General features: G+C 40.7%; 2 protein-coding genes across 4 annotated transcripts in view; one reads left to right on the forward strand and one right to left on the reverse strand.

Moving 5' to 3' along the window:
• zdhhc7 (zDHHC palmitoyltransferase 7) overlaps nucleotides 1–6,851 on the forward strand; it is a 66,051-nt gene extending 59,200 nt beyond the window's left edge. The window contains exon 8 of the mRNA XM_078400757.1: nucleotides 6,085–6,851. Coding sequence (XP_078256883.1) covers nucleotides 6,085–6,096 — 12 coding nt within the window. The 3' untranslated portion in view covers nucleotides 6,097–6,851. The remainder of the gene's footprint in view (nucleotides 1–6,084) is intronic.
• The window catches only part of LOC144594356 (hepatocyte nuclear factor 4-beta-like), a 58,339-nt gene that overhangs the window by 9,419 nt on the left and 31,325 nt on the right, over nucleotides 1–17,595 (reverse strand). For all 3 annotated transcript variants that reach the window (XM_078400751.1, XM_078400750.1, XM_078400752.1), the window contains 6 exons: nucleotides 13,977–14,083; nucleotides 11,314–11,469; nucleotides 8,822–8,909; nucleotides 6,162–6,314; nucleotides 3,008–3,244; nucleotides 542–649 (listed from right to left, as the gene is read on the reverse strand). In XM_078400751.1, the coding sequence (XP_078256877.1) occupies nucleotides 542–649; nucleotides 3,008–3,244; nucleotides 6,162–6,314; nucleotides 8,822–8,909; nucleotides 11,314–11,469; nucleotides 13,977–14,083 (849 nt within the window). The remainder of the gene's footprint in view (nucleotides 1–541; nucleotides 650–3,007; nucleotides 3,245–6,161; nucleotides 6,315–8,821; nucleotides 8,910–11,313; nucleotides 11,470–13,976; nucleotides 14,084–17,595) is intronic.

The following is a 17,595-nucleotide window of genomic DNA, read 5'->3' on the forward strand; positions in this document are numbered from 1 at the left end:
TCTGCAGTTATTGTCTTATGCTATAGGTGGCCATTCAGATATTGAAAATGTACGATTACCATTTCAAATTTCAAATGCAATGCATTAACAAATATTAATACTATTTGAGTAGGAAGGAACTGCAGATGCAGATTTACACCAAAGATAGATACAAAATGCTGGAGTAACTCAGCGGGCGGGACAGGCAGCATCTCTGGAGAGAAGGAGTGGGTGGTGTTTCGGGTGGGAACCCATCTTTAGACTGAAAGTAGAGGGGGGGGGATAAACTGGAGGTGAGAAAAGGCCAGTCTGGTGATGTGTTTCACCCATTCTGACTTCTCTTCTTCACCTCCACTTTACATTCGGGTCGGGTCTGAAGAAAGGTCCCGACATGAAACATCACCCATTCCTTCTCTCCAGAGATGCTGCCTACCCCGCTGAATTACTCCAGCATTTTGTGTCCACATTAATACTATTTGATAAAATTAAACCACAGAATTATAGGCTATTGTTGTTACAGCAAAGAAAACATGCTTGGTCACACTCTGGTTAGGAGACTTACAGAGTTGAACTTGAATGGCTGGTGAAATCACTGCATGCGGACTTAATGGATTGTGAACATTACTGGTATGTCCAGAGTGTGGGTACTGTGTTACCTCTGCTGTAGACCCTGTGATGAGATGAAGGTTACATGGCAAATTCATTATAATAGGGAGGAACAATGTTCTAAAAACTGTCTTGAATAGCATAATGGGAGACAAAAAACATTATTTAACCATTATTAAACGGAGGAACAATATTCTGAACAAAGGCCTGGATAGCAGATTGAGACACAAAAGTCTCCATTAAGAGGTCATTTCCAAGATATCAGATTGGTGACAACAGTCATTTAAATTTGATCTCAAATATGTCCATGATGTATTTAAATTAAACAATTGGAAGGTTGCATCTCCGAACCAAAACACAGTGGATGTGTTTATATTGATTTGTGGGAAATGGAGATGGATGTCATTGATAAGGCAGCATTTATCGTCCATTCCTAATTGCCCCTTGAACTGAGAGCCTTGCGATGACTACTTACGAAGACACTTAAGAACCGACCGCTGTAGTAGATCTGGAATGTGAAATAGGAAAGGTTGGGAAGGGGGCAATGCTAGAAATACTCCTGAAAACAGGATGAAAACAGGCCCGATAACATAAATCTCCCTGACCCGATAGTATAATATCTTTTTGTTTCACTCTTCATAGTTTAATAACATCCGTCCTACAACAGGGCAACTAGAACTGTACACAATACTACAAATGCTGCCTCACCAATGTCTTGTATAATGCAAAAAATAAACACAATGCATACATTTTCACACTGTAACAGAGGATGGTGGAAGTACTCGGGTGGTCTGACAACATCTGCAGAGAAAATAAATGAACTGAAAGACACCCAAAATGTTTTTGATGTGAAACAATAGTCCATTTTTCTCTCCACAGTCGCCGACTGACCTGAGTATTTCTAGCATTCTGTTTTTGTTTCGGTAGTTCTTTTCTCGCTTTTTCATTTATATTCACGTTCTAAGATGAGTCTCATTGGAATCTGTTCAGAGCTTAAAATAAAATGGTGAGAGATGGGATCTTGTTGGAAGAAACAGCATGGGAGTCAGCCTTGTGGCTCAGCAATATGGCACAGTGCACTCTCAGAATGGCTCTGACACCCGGTGAAGCCTTGCCTCCAGGTTCAGCAGCAGTTAAAGATGTCACAGTTATTGAATGCTATAGAATGGCTTTGACATTCACAATCATTCAAAATCACTTGACAACTGTTTAAATTTTTTTTTTTTAAACCCATGCATATTTGAAAACTGGTCCACAAACAATGAAATAAAACACTTTTTAGCTTTAGAGACACAGCATGGAAACAGGCCCTTCAGCCCACCGGGTCCATGCTGAGCAGCGATCACTGTACACTAGTTCTATCCGACACACTAGGGACAATTTACAGATGCCAATTAACCTGCAAAACCATACGTCTTTGGAATGTGGGAGGAAACTCGGAGCACCCGGAGAACACGCTTGTGGTCACAGGGAGAACGTACAAATTCCGTACGGACAGTACCTGTAGACTGGAATAAACCCGGGTTTCTGGTGCTGTAAGGCAGTAATTCTACCGCTGCGCCACTGTGCCGCCCCTTTATTTACCTTTTGCTAAAAGCTGGTTTCTCCCATTCAGTTTAATGGGACTGCTCTGCTTGGCACAAGAAAGGTTTCAAAGGTCTTTTATTGTCACGTGTACCAATTATGGGACAGTGATATGTTAAGATCCAAATAAAATGTAGGTGCTGGCACCCTGCCAGTGGGCTTCATAAGGAGACCACCTGCAAAGTGCCCATGTTCTGGTGCCAGCATCCTGCTGCGCAAAAGTGTGCCCTTTCACCTATGCTTGATTAAAGCCCCACTTGTTGCAGGATTTGTGTTGGAAGATAATTTATTGGTCAGTGGTCCCTTTCATTTTTGGATGTGGGATTAGGTTATGGCCCCATCTGCTGTACCAAAGGGGTGTAAAATAAAAGGGGGTTATCCTGAAGAATACCGGGGAAATTATCCCTAGCCAGTATTTGTCTATCAATCAACTTCACTGAAACAGATTGTCTGGACATTATTTCATTGCTGTTTTGGGAAGGATACAACACAATTTGGTTTTGGCACTTTCCACATCATAGCACAATTCAGAAATTGGCTTTGGAATTTCCTGACCCAGATTTAAACCAATGTCTCGAAATTGTAAATATCAAGCCTTTCAGTGCTGTCAGTATCTTTTGTGTATTTCCAGTCCATATATTTCACTTTCTGTGGCAACACATTTTGTTTTTGCCTTTCATGCCACCTTTGGCATTTAGGGATTACTGTAACTGATTGAGTGGACTGTTCAATGTAAATGGATTATGTATTCCTGGAATTGCAGGCAGCAGCCACTGAGTGATATTGTGGCTCCACTGTCTAAAATAACATGTGTCTGGAGATAAAACCAGGGTCTCACCTCCCAAGAGCATTTCCTGCAAAAGGCTGTCAATTTTAGCTACTCCAAAGAGTCTTGCAAACTGAATCTGCTCAATCATCTGCCACGTAATGCTCTGCAGAGGTGGAAGAAGCAATAGAATGTCTCCAAACCGCCCCCTGGAGTCGTACTGCCGATCGTTTATATAATCTTCCAGGTTAACCTGCACTTGGAACCGCATGTTTTTGATTTTTGCTGAATCGTTAACACCCCGGCAATCTATTGGAGAGAAGTCACAGTTTAGTTTAGTTTATTATCGCGTGTACCGAGGTACAGTAAAAAGCATTTTGTTGCGTGCTAACTAGTCAACGGAAAGACTCTACATGATTACAATTGAGCCACCCACAGTGTACAGATACACGATAAAGGGAATAACATTTAACAGAAGATAAAGTCCAGTAAAGTCTGATTAAAGATAGTAAGATAGTCCGAGTGTCTCCAAAGAGATTGATAGTTGCTCAGGGCTGCATATTGAATTAGCATTTATTTCCAAAACGTAATGCTTTCAGAGCATATATTCTACTTAATGGGAAATTTTAATGCACAAATAGAAATAATATCGAAAGCCTTTAAGGGAGAGGTGCAGTGTTGCAGCTGGTAGAGACACTGCCTCATATGGTTCAATCCTGACATCTGAGCTATCTGTGTGGAGTTTGCATGTTCTCCCTGTGAATGCATGGGATTCCTCCTGGTGCTCTGGTTTCCTCCCACATCAAGTCAAGTCAAGTCGTCAACTTTATTTGTCACATACATATACAAGATGTGCAGTGAAATGAAAGTGGCAACGCCTGCGGATTGTGCTAAAACTACAAAACAGAATAGAAAAAAAAAATTTGAACACAAAAAATAAATTAATACAGTAAATTAAATTAGTCCCTGGTGATATGAGAGTTAACAGTCCTGATGACCTGTGGGAAGAAACTCACTCATCCTCTCTGTTTTCACAGCGTGACAGCGGAGGCGTTTGCCTGACCGTAGCAGCTGGAACAGTCTGTTGCTGGGGTGGTAGGGGTCCCCCATAATGTTGCTGCCTCTGGATCTGCACTTCCTGATGTATAGGTCCTGCAGGGGTGCGAGTGTAGTTCCCATAGTGCGTTCAGCCGAACGCACTACTCTCCGCAGAGCCTTCCTGTCCTGGGCAGAGCTATTTCCAAACCAGATTTTGATGTTTCCGGACAAGATGCTTTCTACAGCCCCAGAGTAGAAGCACTGAAGGATCCTCAGAGAGACTCTGAATTTCCTCAACTGTCTGAGGTGGTAAAGGTGCTGCCTTGCCTTACTCACCAGTGCGGCAATGTGTGTTGCCCATGTCAGATCCTCTGTGATGTGGACATCCCAAAGATGTGTGGGTTGTAGGTTAATTGGCCTCTGCAAATTGCAAACTGGTGTAGGGAGTGGATGAGAAAGTGGGTAACATAGAACTAGTATGAATAGCTCATGGACTCGGTGGCTCAAAGGGCCTGTTTCCATGCTGTGTCTAATCAACCAATCAATTATTTTGGAATGAGACAAAACCAGTTCAACTAAATTCCACCCTGAGCAGCTACAATGCTCATAGTTTATATCTCTACTGGCCGACAGTGATAATATGTTTATCTTAATAATCCCTATTGAACATCTGATTTAAATTCACAGGTTTTGAAATCGTTGGGCCGTATTGACGCAAAATTAAGTGGAAAGATTGGATCTCAGCAAAGGGCCCAGAATAGTTCTCAATCTTCATTGCAGTGGAAAATTACTCTGGCTCTTTCTAGCCTTCCCTTCTGTTTTTCAGCATCAAGAGCTCTGGATGATGCAGGGCATACAAAATTTGTCCCAGTGTGACTTATACAGCACACAGCTTTATATTGCAGAAACAGATCAGTGTTAACAATCTGATTCAAGTGCCCAACTGAAAGAATCTTTGGCTATCCTCATTATATGCAAGATGTTGGCTTCAATGCAGTAGAATGCTATGTTTCTTTGGGTTACTGATTGTGGATGATCAGCCATGATCACAATGAATGGCGGTGCTGGCTCGAAGGGCCAAATGGCCTCCTCCACCTATTTTCTATGTTTCTACATTTTCTAATGCGCACACGCTGAGCTCCTGTATGATTTGACAGAGATGATGAACACTAGCCAAAGTGGGAGGGGAGGGAGAGGCTGGAGAATGGGTCAAAGGACCATAAAATAAACAAATTCTGAAGTATACACGACAGGTATAGAGGATTCTCTGTTTGGCTTGTTGGACGGAGATTGATTTGAGGCACTTAGCGATCTTAATATGGAAAATAATTTTAAAAATTAAAAACACATCTGTTGTAGGATCCCCAGAACAACTGCTTCTTTAATACTTTGGTCTATTGCTTGTTATACTATTGTGTTTTAATTATCAATTTACTTTTTAAACAAGTGTGCCATTACATGTATGAATGGACAACATTATTCTCATTATTTACTATCAAAGTATTTTTTAGAATATTCTCTTAATTCTTTCTTAAAAGTCCATCTAAACAAGTGCTGTGTATGCCATTACATTAACACATTCCATAAGGATTTGTTAAATAGTGCGGTTCACAGTATAATTTAAAAATATTGTAGGAACCTGTACAAATAAAGTCCTCTAAAATGTGGTCGAGCCGAAAAGCTTTATTACTTAAATGATCTCGCCTCAGAGACCAACTTTGTTACCATGTGCTTCCATATCTTATTTCGAAACGAGTGGGCACGATTAGATGCACTGTGAATATGGACACAAAGTGCTGAAGTAAAGCAGTGGGTCAGGCAGCATCTCTGGAGACAAAGGATGGGTGACGTTTTGGGTCGGAACCCTTCTTAAAACTGAAAGTAGAGGGGAGGGAACTAGAGGTAGGAAAAGGCCAGAAAAAATCAGGGCCTGCACCAGATGACCAGGGAAGGGTGGCATTGTCATCTGTGTGATTGCTATATGCAAACGGAAACTTTTTCCAAATGTGTCTCTTTGAATTGACTCCCTTGGATATAAAATGTTGGTCTAACCACAGTTCTTACTCCTCCTCATCATTCTTCTTTTGTTTCTCTGGAACTTGGAACTATAGCTGAACGGTTGAGACTCCAGAGGTTAAGCCACATTGATATCTGAACAAACTGTACTCCAAATCAACAAACTACTTGCCTGGATCAAAGAAGACCACAGCCTTGAGACAAGCAAATTCATTCTCGTCTATCTGGAGGTCGAGCAAAGGTTTCACCAGCTCATCGAGGATCCTGTTGGCTACCCTCATAATCTCCAACTCTGGGCAGTGCCTGGGAATTATGAAGTCATTTCCTATTGATAGAGCACGTGTTCTGTTAGTGTTTACACTTAGATTGCCAAACTGTTGCAATGAGCAACTTCTAAAAAAAACTAAATCCATTAAAAAATTCAAAATAGATCCTTAAAATTTTAAATTTACCATCAAGCTTAAAGATTAGGATTAGGTTTATTATTGTCATGTGTACCAAGGTACAGCAAAAAGCTTTGTACTGTATGCTATCCCATCAGCTCAGAGAATACCCTACACAATCAGGACAATCCGAAGTACTATAAAAAAGATGCAATGTGCTGGAGTAACTCTATGGGTCAGGCAACATCTCTGGTGAACATGGATAGGCGACGTTTTGGGTTGCAACCCTTCCTCGATCTGATTGTGGTGGGAAGGGTTGACCAAAGGAAAAAATACTGCATGCAGATTATAGTTCACGGCATTGCAGTACATCATATCATATCATATCATATATATACAGCCGGAAACAGGCCTTTTCGGCCCTCCAAGTCCGTGCCGCCCAGCAATCCCCGTACATTAACACTATCCTACACCCACTAGGGACAATTTTTACATTTACCCAGCCAATTAACCTACATACCTGTACGTCTTTGGAGTGTGGGAGGAAACCGAAGATCTCGGAGAAAACCCACGCAGGTCACGGGGAGAACGTACAAACTCCTTACAGTGCAGCACCCGTAGTCAGGATCGAACCTGAGTCTCCGGCGCTGCATTCGCTGTAAAGCAGCAACTCTACCGCTGCGCTACCGTGCCGCCCATCACTTCCATGGACCTTCCCACTGCTCTGGCAATGTTAGTGTGCCATGTATTATTTAGCATGAATGGAAGTGCATGCAAGTGATCCAGGATTTAGATTAGCATTTGTAAATCACTGTTATGAAACAATGTACGATGGAGCCACTGTGTGTAGAATGGAAATAGTGATTATTGGTTAGCAAGGACAGTGTGTCAAAGGATCTGTTTCCACACTATATCTCTAAAACTAAAATGAGAGTGATATGAGCCAAATGCAGACGAATAGGCGGAGCTAAATGGGGCATCATGATCGGCATAGACGAGTTGGGCTGAAGGGCTTGTTTCCGTGTTGAATGACTCCATGAATATTCTTCAAAGTATCTAATGGACAAAGACGCTTGGCTGTGGTTGTATTTCAGTGGCTCCATAGTTATGGTTTGCAGATGATATTGGGATCCCGTCCAACTCCATCATATCATTGAATAACTCTTATTTATGATCGACCAACTTATAGTGCAAGATTACCAGTAATATACAAGAGGCTCCAGAATGTTTGGATAAGGGTTGGAGACCTTTGGCTAACGGTTAAGAAACTACAAGACATATGAATTGGCAAGCAACAGGACAGAAGCTCATTATAACTCACCTTGAATTCAAATAAAGCACAAATACATCATAAGCAGAAAGCAAATCTGCAGTCTAACTGCAGGAATTGAAAAGCAAGCATTAAAAAAATCAAGCTGTCAGCTGAACCATCTATAACAATGAAATATTAATTTTCAACGTTAGAAAAGAGCTGAAAGGAGAATTTTCAAGGCCACAGAAACGGTCATTCAAGCTGTGTTCATACAAACAAGAAGGAACTATGATTTATCTGATTACACTCAGAGCATGCTCCAAATCTGCACCATACATTTGAGTTTCCCTGCAGACTGTCTTGCTTTATGAATAAACAAACTATCTACATTCCTTAAATTTTTTTTGTGAATGGAAATAGCTAATAACTAAGGCAATTAGTTGCAATCCCCTGTGAAGTTTGTTGCAATGACTCAAAAATGACTCCATCTAAGCCACACCCACCTTATCCCTCTAAACCTTTCCTATTCCAGTACCCGTCCAAATATCTTTTACATTTTGTTATTGTACTTGCCTCAACTGCTTCCTCTGGCAGCTCATTCCATGTATTCACCATTATCTTTTTTTTTAAGTCCCTCAGGTTTCTAATTAAGTCTTTCCTCTTTCACGCTAAGTCTATGTCCTCTTGATTTTGATTCCCCTACCCTGGGAAAAAGACTGTGTATTCATCCAATGTATTCCCCTCATGATTTTATATACCTCTCTCTATAAGATCATCCTTCAATGCTCCAAGGAATAAACCTTTAGTCTGCCCAGCATCTCCTGATAGCTCACTAATCACAGGCCTCCAGTTTGAAAAGCAACCTTTCACCATCACCTTTTACTTCTTATTTACTTCTGTATTCAGAATCATGTGAAGTTAAATTTCATCAAATGTTAATTATTAAAATGTAAGCTTATTTTATATTATTGAGGAATATAGACAATATGGCCAAGTCCAGCATTGAAGCAGTAGTAGTTCTATGTTGTTTAAACAAGCATCATCATATCAATGGGATTCATATTCACATCGATAATGTGAAACATTTCAGAATGTTTTGTGAGGACAACTTGACCATCTAATTTGAGGAGATCACACTTGCGAGAAAAACATGGAATCAACATAACTATGGCACAAGTTCGAGTAGTCTATGCATACCTAGCAAGAGAATATCCGTGTAGGGAATTGACCGCCTGGCCAATCCCAGCAGCAAGTGTTCACCAGCGTGAGCTCTGAGTAGTGCAACCTTGAGACCGGGAAAAGAGAAAGAGAGCGAAAGATGCATTAGATTGCAGATATACTGATAGATTCCTGAGCTGGTTCAAACACTAAGATCAAGCGTGAGCTACTTTTTTTTAATGTACCTGCCATTGTCCTGTACTCCTGATACCCAATTTGGAAAAAAAAAAGTTTAAACCAATCCTGGAAGTATAATTTGGCCTACAATTCTAAAGTCTGTTGGGTGGGAGGTTAGTAAGGGGATGAGGTGGTGTTGGTGGAGGATCTACTGATTTCCACTGTCCTTCACGAAGAAAACATACTTCCAGAAATCAAAACTAATTGCATGACTGTAGATTGTTTTAAGATCACACCCACCTATTCTGGATATCCCACAAGAAAAATGCCTTCAATTTATTCTATGATATATTTTTATTATTTCATCCATGAAATCACTCCTCAGCCATGTAAATTCCCAGGAATACCAGCCAAGTTTATGCAGTCAAGCCTCAGAATTTAATCGTTTGGTCCTGATATAATTGCAGCAAACGTTTGCTCAAAGACCAATGTGCCATTTTAAGAGCAATGTCCAGAAATGAAAGCAATTGTCTGTATTTCACTGACTGCAGGCTGGCAGTTCTGTAGTTTAGCTGTTGTGTGAGCAGCAGCACGTTACAGATGCCCAGATAGTTATAGACATTAGTTTATTGTCACGTGTACCGAGGTACAGTGAATAGCTTTTGGTGCTTTCTAACCGGTCAGTGGAAAGACAACACATGAATACAATCGAGCCATCCACAGTATACAGATACACGATAAAGGGAATATGGGAAATAACATTTTGTGCAAAATAAAGCCGGTCAAGTCCCGATCAAAGATAGTCCGAGGGTTTCCAATGAGGTAGATAGTAGTTCAGGACTGCTCTCTAGTTGTTGGTAGGATGGTTCAGTTGGCTGATAGCAGCTGGGAAGAAACTGCCCCTGCATCTGGAAGTGGGCGTTTTCACACTTCTATACCTTTTGCCCGACGGGAGAAGAGGGAGTGGCTGGGGAGTGACTCGTCCTTGTTGACGTTGATGGCCTTGGCGAGGCCATGATGTTGGCATGCACTGGAGGTCAGAAGCAGGTGCACCTGCCACTTTCCTCTGTGTCTTTGCACAACACCAGATCTGGGGTGGGGGAGCCAGGGTCCCGGCTCTGTAACTTCTGAACTAAGACTTCATTTCTGTCCCTCAGATTTACACCAGTCTTAGCTGCCTAATCCCATTCATCTGAAAGGAGTTGCTGAACTTCAAAGTGCAATCACGTTTAGCTAAGCGTTTTATTTATTTTATGAGCATTTGTAATTTTAATTAATTAACACCAATTTAGTTTAGTTTAGAGATACAGCATGGAAACAGCTCTTCGGCCCACTAAGTCCATGCCACCCATCGATCATCAGGATACACTAATTTTATGTTATCTCACTTACCCACTCCCTACATACTAAAATGTGTATTGTTTTAATTTAACTTTTTACAATTTTTTCATGCTTAAATTTGATTGTTTTTATGTCTCTTCTCATAGACATTTACAGTAAATATAGTGGTTGGTATTTGATAATATTGGCTGTGAAAGGTCAGTGCAGTGTTGGGGGTGGGGCCTCATGACATCTGTAGGTCCCAGCCTCATGGCTCATTTCACTTGCATGTGCTGTGGAACGAAGGCCTCAAGGGTGTTAACAGCCATGTAGTCTTGAAAATCAGCACAGCCACAGGTCCAATGTAGGTTAAGTGTGGATGAGGCAGAGAAAGCATAGTTTGACCCATTTGACCAGAAGGAGCGAAACTGAGATTCTGCTGAGCTGAAGCATAGTTTCAGCTGTTTGTATTTGAGCTCATTTGGGATAAACTCCAATAACTTTCCTGATTGTACATGTCGGCCGTCATTTGGTGATTTATATATTTGGACAGCCAACCAATTTGTTCTGATAAAGAATCAGAGAGTCATAGAATTGCTATGGCACAAAGGAAGACCATTCAGCCCATGTGTAGGAAGGAACTGCAGGTGTTGGTTTACACCGAAGACCCATGAGTCTTCGATTTAAAACTGAATTTGGGTGATGTCTGTACAGAGTTTGTACGTCCTCTCTTTGACCATATGGGTTTTCTCCGTGTGCTCCGGTTTCCTCCCACATTCCAAAGACGTGCAGGTTTGTAGGTTAATTGGCTTCGTTAAGGACTGTAAATTGTCCTTGGTGTGTAGGATACAACTAGTGTATGTATGGGTGATTGTTTGTCAGTGTGAACTCGGTGGGCCGAAAGGTCTGTTTCCTTGCTGTATCGCTAAACTAAATACACTCAAGCCCCACAGACAAACACAAAAATAATGTGTCAATGAATGTGCATGTTTTATAAACAACGTTTGCTTTTATGGCTTGTGCCTTTCACTAACCTGGTCATCCAGTAGCAATTCACAGAAGGCAGGGATATACTTTGCCCATTCCACTAGCACAAGCAGCTGTTGTTTCATGGACTCACTGATGTCATTAATGGTTGCGATCTTCTTCATTGCAATTTCAGCATGATTCACAGGATTTAACGCAAAAATCTACCAACAGAGAAAATTATTAATTTATGCAATGTGATACTTGGACTGTGAAAATGCAACGTGATTATTTTCTGTACTTTTCACAAATTCATCACAATTAAAGTTTTGGTAGGTTTGTGTTCATGATTGTACAATGAGTTATTTGCCCGTGAAAACCTGCGGGCGGGTATTCTAAAATGTTCTTGTGCAAATTCGTACTTCTCCACCAAAAAAAAGAGTCATCTCGGGAAGATCAATATCAGTTTACCAGAATGCTGCCTGGATTAGAAGGCATTAGCTATCAGGAGAGGTTAGACAAACCGAAATGTTTTCTCTGGAATGTCAGATGTAGAGGGGAGATTGATAAGTGTTATTTGAAATTATGAGATGCATAGACAGGATAGACAGTGAGAACATTTCTCTCAGGGTAGAAATGGCAAGGCCTTTAAGACATAGCTTTATGGCGAGAGGGGCAAAATTTAAAGGAAAGATTTTTTAAACAGGAACTATTGGATGCCTGAACACATTGCCATGGATGGTGGTGGAGCCAGGTACAACAGCGGGATTTAAGAGGATTTTAGCTATCCACAGGTATATGCAGGGCACATAGGGATTTGCATTAAGTGCAGGCAGAGGACATTAGTTTAACTTGGCATCTTGTCTGGAACAGACATTGTGGGCCGAAGGGTTTAATCCTGTGCTGCATTGTTCTCCGTTCTATCACTAGGAATTTTAAGTAGCAGGGGGAGGATTTCACTATTAAACTAGAACTAAATTACTAACAAAGAACATAGACATTGGTTTTCTCAAGGAATAATGTTCAGGAACACTTTAGGCTGAGAAAAGTATATAACCGTTTTAGTCACAAGACAAAGGCTGGTGAATGATGTTGCAGAATGTTTCAACATATTTGTGGAGACAGAATTTTGACGCCGGCTGGTGTGTCCATTTGAGTAATTCACTGTGTTAACAGCAATATGTTACAGAACAATTCCTATAGGGGGCATTATAAGCTTTATCTTCTGACCAGTGCAGATATCAACGAAAGTTTTACTGAAGTTTGTTGGTAATGTGTTTTTTTTAATCAAAAACTGAAACAAACCAAAACAATGATGTTATGTAGGTACATAAGGTTGGAAACTGAAGGTGCACTGAAAAACTCCATGGGCAGGTCAATGGGCAACCATCCATGCAATCAATTGAAATACAGTTTGAGGTGGCTTTACTGTGGTTTGATGCTCCTTCAACAAGTGTGGTTATGAAGAGATACTGATGTTGGGAAGAACCGAGAGGTTCAGAGAAACTAGGGAAAGCTGGAGAGATAGAAACTGAGGGGATGATTATATAACAATATCATGCTTTAGACCAAAGGATATTAGTTATTTTCAGGTAACTGGAAAAGTCCTATCAGTTGATAAAAAGGAAACACAGGATTCCTCTCCAGAGAACACCTCTCTGAATTATCTGTCATTTCTAAATAATATTAAGTTCTTTCTCCTGAATAAGGTGCCAATGGAAGAAGATGGTGGTATGTATCTGCTTAAAATAAATCCAGCTACACCATATAACTAAAGATGAAATATACTTTCTACGCCAATCTTGTTGGCAAAGACAATGTTGAAGATTGATGGCTTGAGCTCACCACTAGCGTGAAAACAACAAGCTTCAGCATTTGGTCTTAATTCTGGTAAGCTCTGGGTCTGTGCAGCATTGGCAGTTCATAAAGGTACAAGTTCCAAAGGACATTCAGAGCATATTTCAGTGCCAGTGACAAACATTTTTAAAAATATTATATAACTTGTTGTAGCTGGTTTGAGCAGGATTGTGTTTAGTGAAGCTCGTTGCAGTCTATCCAGACAAATTTGCAAAGCCTTTAATCATATTAACATCCCAGTTAACACCTAGAATTAAATAACTATCTGTGGGCAAGATTTTCCTGTTGTTTACATGGATTTTGGTACGGCAAGTGATAAAGGGCAGCATGGTGGTGCAGTGGTAGAGTTGCTGCCTTACAGTGCCCGGGTTTGATCCAGACTACAGATGCTGTCTGTACAAAGTTTGTACGTTCTCCCCGTGACCTGTGTGAGTTTTCTCTGGGAGCTTCTGTTTCCACCCACACTCCAAACACCAACAAGTTTGTAAGTTAATTGGCTTTGGTAAAGATTTGTACCTTGTCCCGAGTGTGCAGAATAGAACTAGTGTACTGGGATCACTGGCAGGTTCGGAATCAGTCGGCTAAAGGACCTGTTACCACACTGTATCCCTAAATTAAACTAAACTAAAAAGTCTCTGCAGTAGAACTTGTATCCATAACTTTCAAATTGAGGGGCAAGATACAAATTTACAGATTGCTTAGGCCTGATTAGCAGAATTTATGAATCCAAATGTCTTCTCTAAATTCTTAACATAACACAAATGCTTTTCTTGACTTTATTGATGTGGAAATCAATTATGTTTTGCACTGGTGACTAAAATGGGAGATGTCATTAAAATGGGAGAGCAACGTAATACTCATTGGATAAAATTACCTGACAAGACATTGCTTCTGCTTGTACTAGTGTTGCAATAGAGAGGGAGCCTACATCTTCATAGCTTGTTCTGCGGATGCTGATTCTGTCCCGTTCATTCTGTACAGCTTTGCAAAATATCAAATGCAATGTTATTATTCTTTGTGCAAAATTCACATGAATTCTATATGAGCCTGTCTCTGAGTTAGAACGAGAGAAGAAATGAGTGTTTATTTTTATAAAGGATAGACACAAAGTGCTGGAGTAATTCGGCAGGTCAGGGAGCAGCTCTGGAGAAAAAGGATGGGTGACATTTTGGGTCAGATCCTTCTTTCTACAAACTTGTATTTATATTGGATCCTTTCACTGAGATAAGATTTGACATCATTTGTCAACTTGTTTCTCTCATGTGGAAAATTATGGAGAGCACGGGGCATGCCCAACTGACCCTTTTAGAGGCACTGAAGGTTAATTTTTAAAATTATCCTTTGCTCTTTCTGTCTGTATCCCATTTAGGGTTTGATTTTTTTCAATGTAATAACAAGGAACTGCAGATGCTGGTTTATACCAACGACGGACACAAAATGCTGGAGGAAGAATTGTGCGGCATGGTGGCGCAGCGGTAGAGTTGCTGCCTTACAGCGAATGCAGCGCCGGAGACTCAGGTTCGATCCTGACTACGGGCGCCGTCTGTACGGAGTTTGTACATTCTCCCCGTGACCTGCGTGGGTTTTCTCCGAGATCTTCGGTTTCCTCCCACACTCCAAAGACGTTCAGGTATGTAGGTTAATTGACTGGGTAAATGTAAAAATTGTCCCTAGTGTGTGTAGGATAGTGTTAATGTGCGGGGATCGCTGGGCGGCGCGGACTCGGTGGGCCGAAGGGCCTGTTTCAGCGCTGTATCTCAAAAAAATCAAAAAAGGATCCCAACCTGAATTATCGCCTATTCATGTTACTCCAAAGATGTTGTCTGACCCGTTGTCTACTCCAGCATTTTGTGTCTTTTGAATTTTTCAATCTTTACTAAAATCAACCTTGAAATCTTATAAAGAAAAATCATTCCTTTTTTTTGCATTGACAAAACTCTGCGTTGATATTGTAACATAATGACAAGCAGACTTTTCCTGTAAGAATATGTCTTCATAAATAGAGTTATTGTGCTTGGCTGCCATGGTCTTGAAATAGAATATGCTATTCAGTTATCTACCTTGTTGATTCAGAAGGAGAAAAGGATTAGTAAAATCGTAGGTGGAAATGGATGGCTTTGGGTGTACGCTTTGTGTTCATTGTCATTGCCAGTTAATTGCAATTTCTTTACAAAAGTCACCATCTGATACATTTACCCAAGCCTTGTATTATAATGGAAAATACCTTGCACCCAATTTAGCCAATGATATGACATTCGGCAGGAATATGCTGAACAGTCCCATAGAGCCCTGAGTGAAAAATAACGACAGGCAACTGGTAACCGATTTTTCATTTTGTTACTTTATTTCACTGTTTGTCATTCATTTCCAGAACATTACAGTGTTTTAATTTTGTTGTTTAAACTCTTCTAATAGTCTCATTTAGTTACTTATATTGAATTGATCTGTTTTCAAAGAGGACATGCTAATAAAAAGCCATCAGGATATGATGCCCAAGGCAAGATTGATCGGACTTTGCTGGCTTTACCTTGCACTGTTCCCTCATCATGTATCTATATGCTGTAAATAGCTTGAATGTAATCATGTATTATCTTTCCACTGACTGGATAGCATGCAACAACAAAAAACACACTGTACCTCGGTACACAGGACAATAAATTCAACCAAACTAAACTAATGTTGCCACTTTGGGCTTGTTGTGCTTCATGGTTTATTCTCAGGCACGAAGGGTCAGCTCTGCCTGCCCATGGTATCTGTATTATACATATAGGCAAGCAGGCACTGCAAATGGTGAATTTGGGCATCTGCACAAACATCTCTGAACTAAACCAAATGTAAAGAAAGCTGAAACAAAATTGACCCCTCAGCATTTAACCTGAACCTACCAGTAGATGGCATGAATCTATCATCTGCTACCCCAACCTGCATATGAATCTTCATTCTATTTACCTCGCCTAAGTGGCTAAGCAGTTGTTCAAGCTTAAGAAGTTCACCCTCCGTCAGTACTACTAAACATTGTAGACATTTACAACAGGACATTGTACTCTGCTTGTGAAATTCAGTTCCATTGACACTGTTACTATCAACTGTCAAAGAGTTCTACAACAAATATTTTCTAACATCTACAATAATTCTCCTTGCCCACTCTAGGTCCATATCCTTCTATTCAAGTGCCTGTCTAAATGTCTCTTAAATGTAGTGATTGCATCTCACTCTATCACATCCCCTAGCACCAAGTTCCACGCACAACACTCTTTACATATATTTTAAAAAACTTCCTCCTCAAATCCCCTTTAAGACCCCTTCCTCTCACTTTAAACCCATGGTTTTTCTTCATACCCCTACCATGGGGAAAGGATTCTGCTTATCTACCCCTACCTGCAGCTCTTATAATTTTATAAGCCTCTATCAGGTCACCCCTCAGCCTCATACTCCCCAAAGAAAACAAGAAAACAAAATGGGAGAAATCAATCTCTCCCATTTACAATTAACACTATATCTAAACAAAAAAGGCACAAGAATGCTGGTGGTCAGGCAACATCTCTGGAGAACATGGATAGGTGATGTTTCAGGTCGGGACCCAAAAACTACATCTACTTGTGTTGCCACCTTCAGGAACTATGGACGTGAACCCCGACTTCTCTTAGCACCCTACTATTTATTGTCCATGTCCTAAATGTATTTGAATTCGCAAAATACATCACCTCAAACCTGTTGGGATTGAATTCCATCTGCTAATCCTCCACCCAACTTTCCATCTGATCTAAATCCTGCTGTCGCTTTGGACAACCTTCCTCTCTATCTGCGGCATCACCAAGTTGCTTACTAATCTCATCACGTACCTTTGCATCCTATATAATCACATACCATAAGGGCAGTACGGTGGCATAGCAGTAGAGCTACTGCCTTACAGCGCCAGTGACCCGGGTTCGATCCTGACTACGGGGGCTGTCTGTACGGTTTGTACATTCTCCCCATGACCCGCATGGGATTTCTCCAAGATCGTCGGTTTCCTCCCACAATCCAAAGACGTAAAGATTTGAAGGTTAATTGGCTTGGTATAAGTGTAAAATTGTCCCTAGCGTGTGTAGGGTAGTGTTAATGTGCAGGGATCGCTGGTCGGTGCAGACTCAGTGGACCAAAGCACCTGTTTCCGTGCTGTATTTCTAAACTAAACTAAACTAAAAAGTCCCAGCATCTATTCCTGCGTAACCCCACTGGTCACAGACTTCCAGTCAGAAAACGATCCATCCATTATCACCCTCTACATTTCTTGATATATTTGTGCAGAGCTACCTGGTCTACACCTGCTCCTATTATTTTTCCAAGAGGTGGAAACTTTCTGATGGCCATTGAGGTAACTGTGCTTCTCAATGCAGCACTAAAATCTTGAGTCAAAGGAATAGAGAAAAGAGAATTTGCCTCACAAATACATTTTAAATATATTAAATATTGTGCAGGTTTAATTTATTTCTCCTTTTTTTATAGCTTTA

Source organism: Rhinoraja longicauda, chromosome 6, assembly GCF_053455715.1.
Source record: "Rhinoraja longicauda isolate Sanriku21f chromosome 6, sRhiLon1.1, whole genome shotgun sequence".
Taxonomy (NCBI): domain Eukaryota; kingdom Metazoa; phylum Chordata; class Chondrichthyes; order Rajiformes; family Arhynchobatidae; genus Rhinoraja; species Rhinoraja longicauda.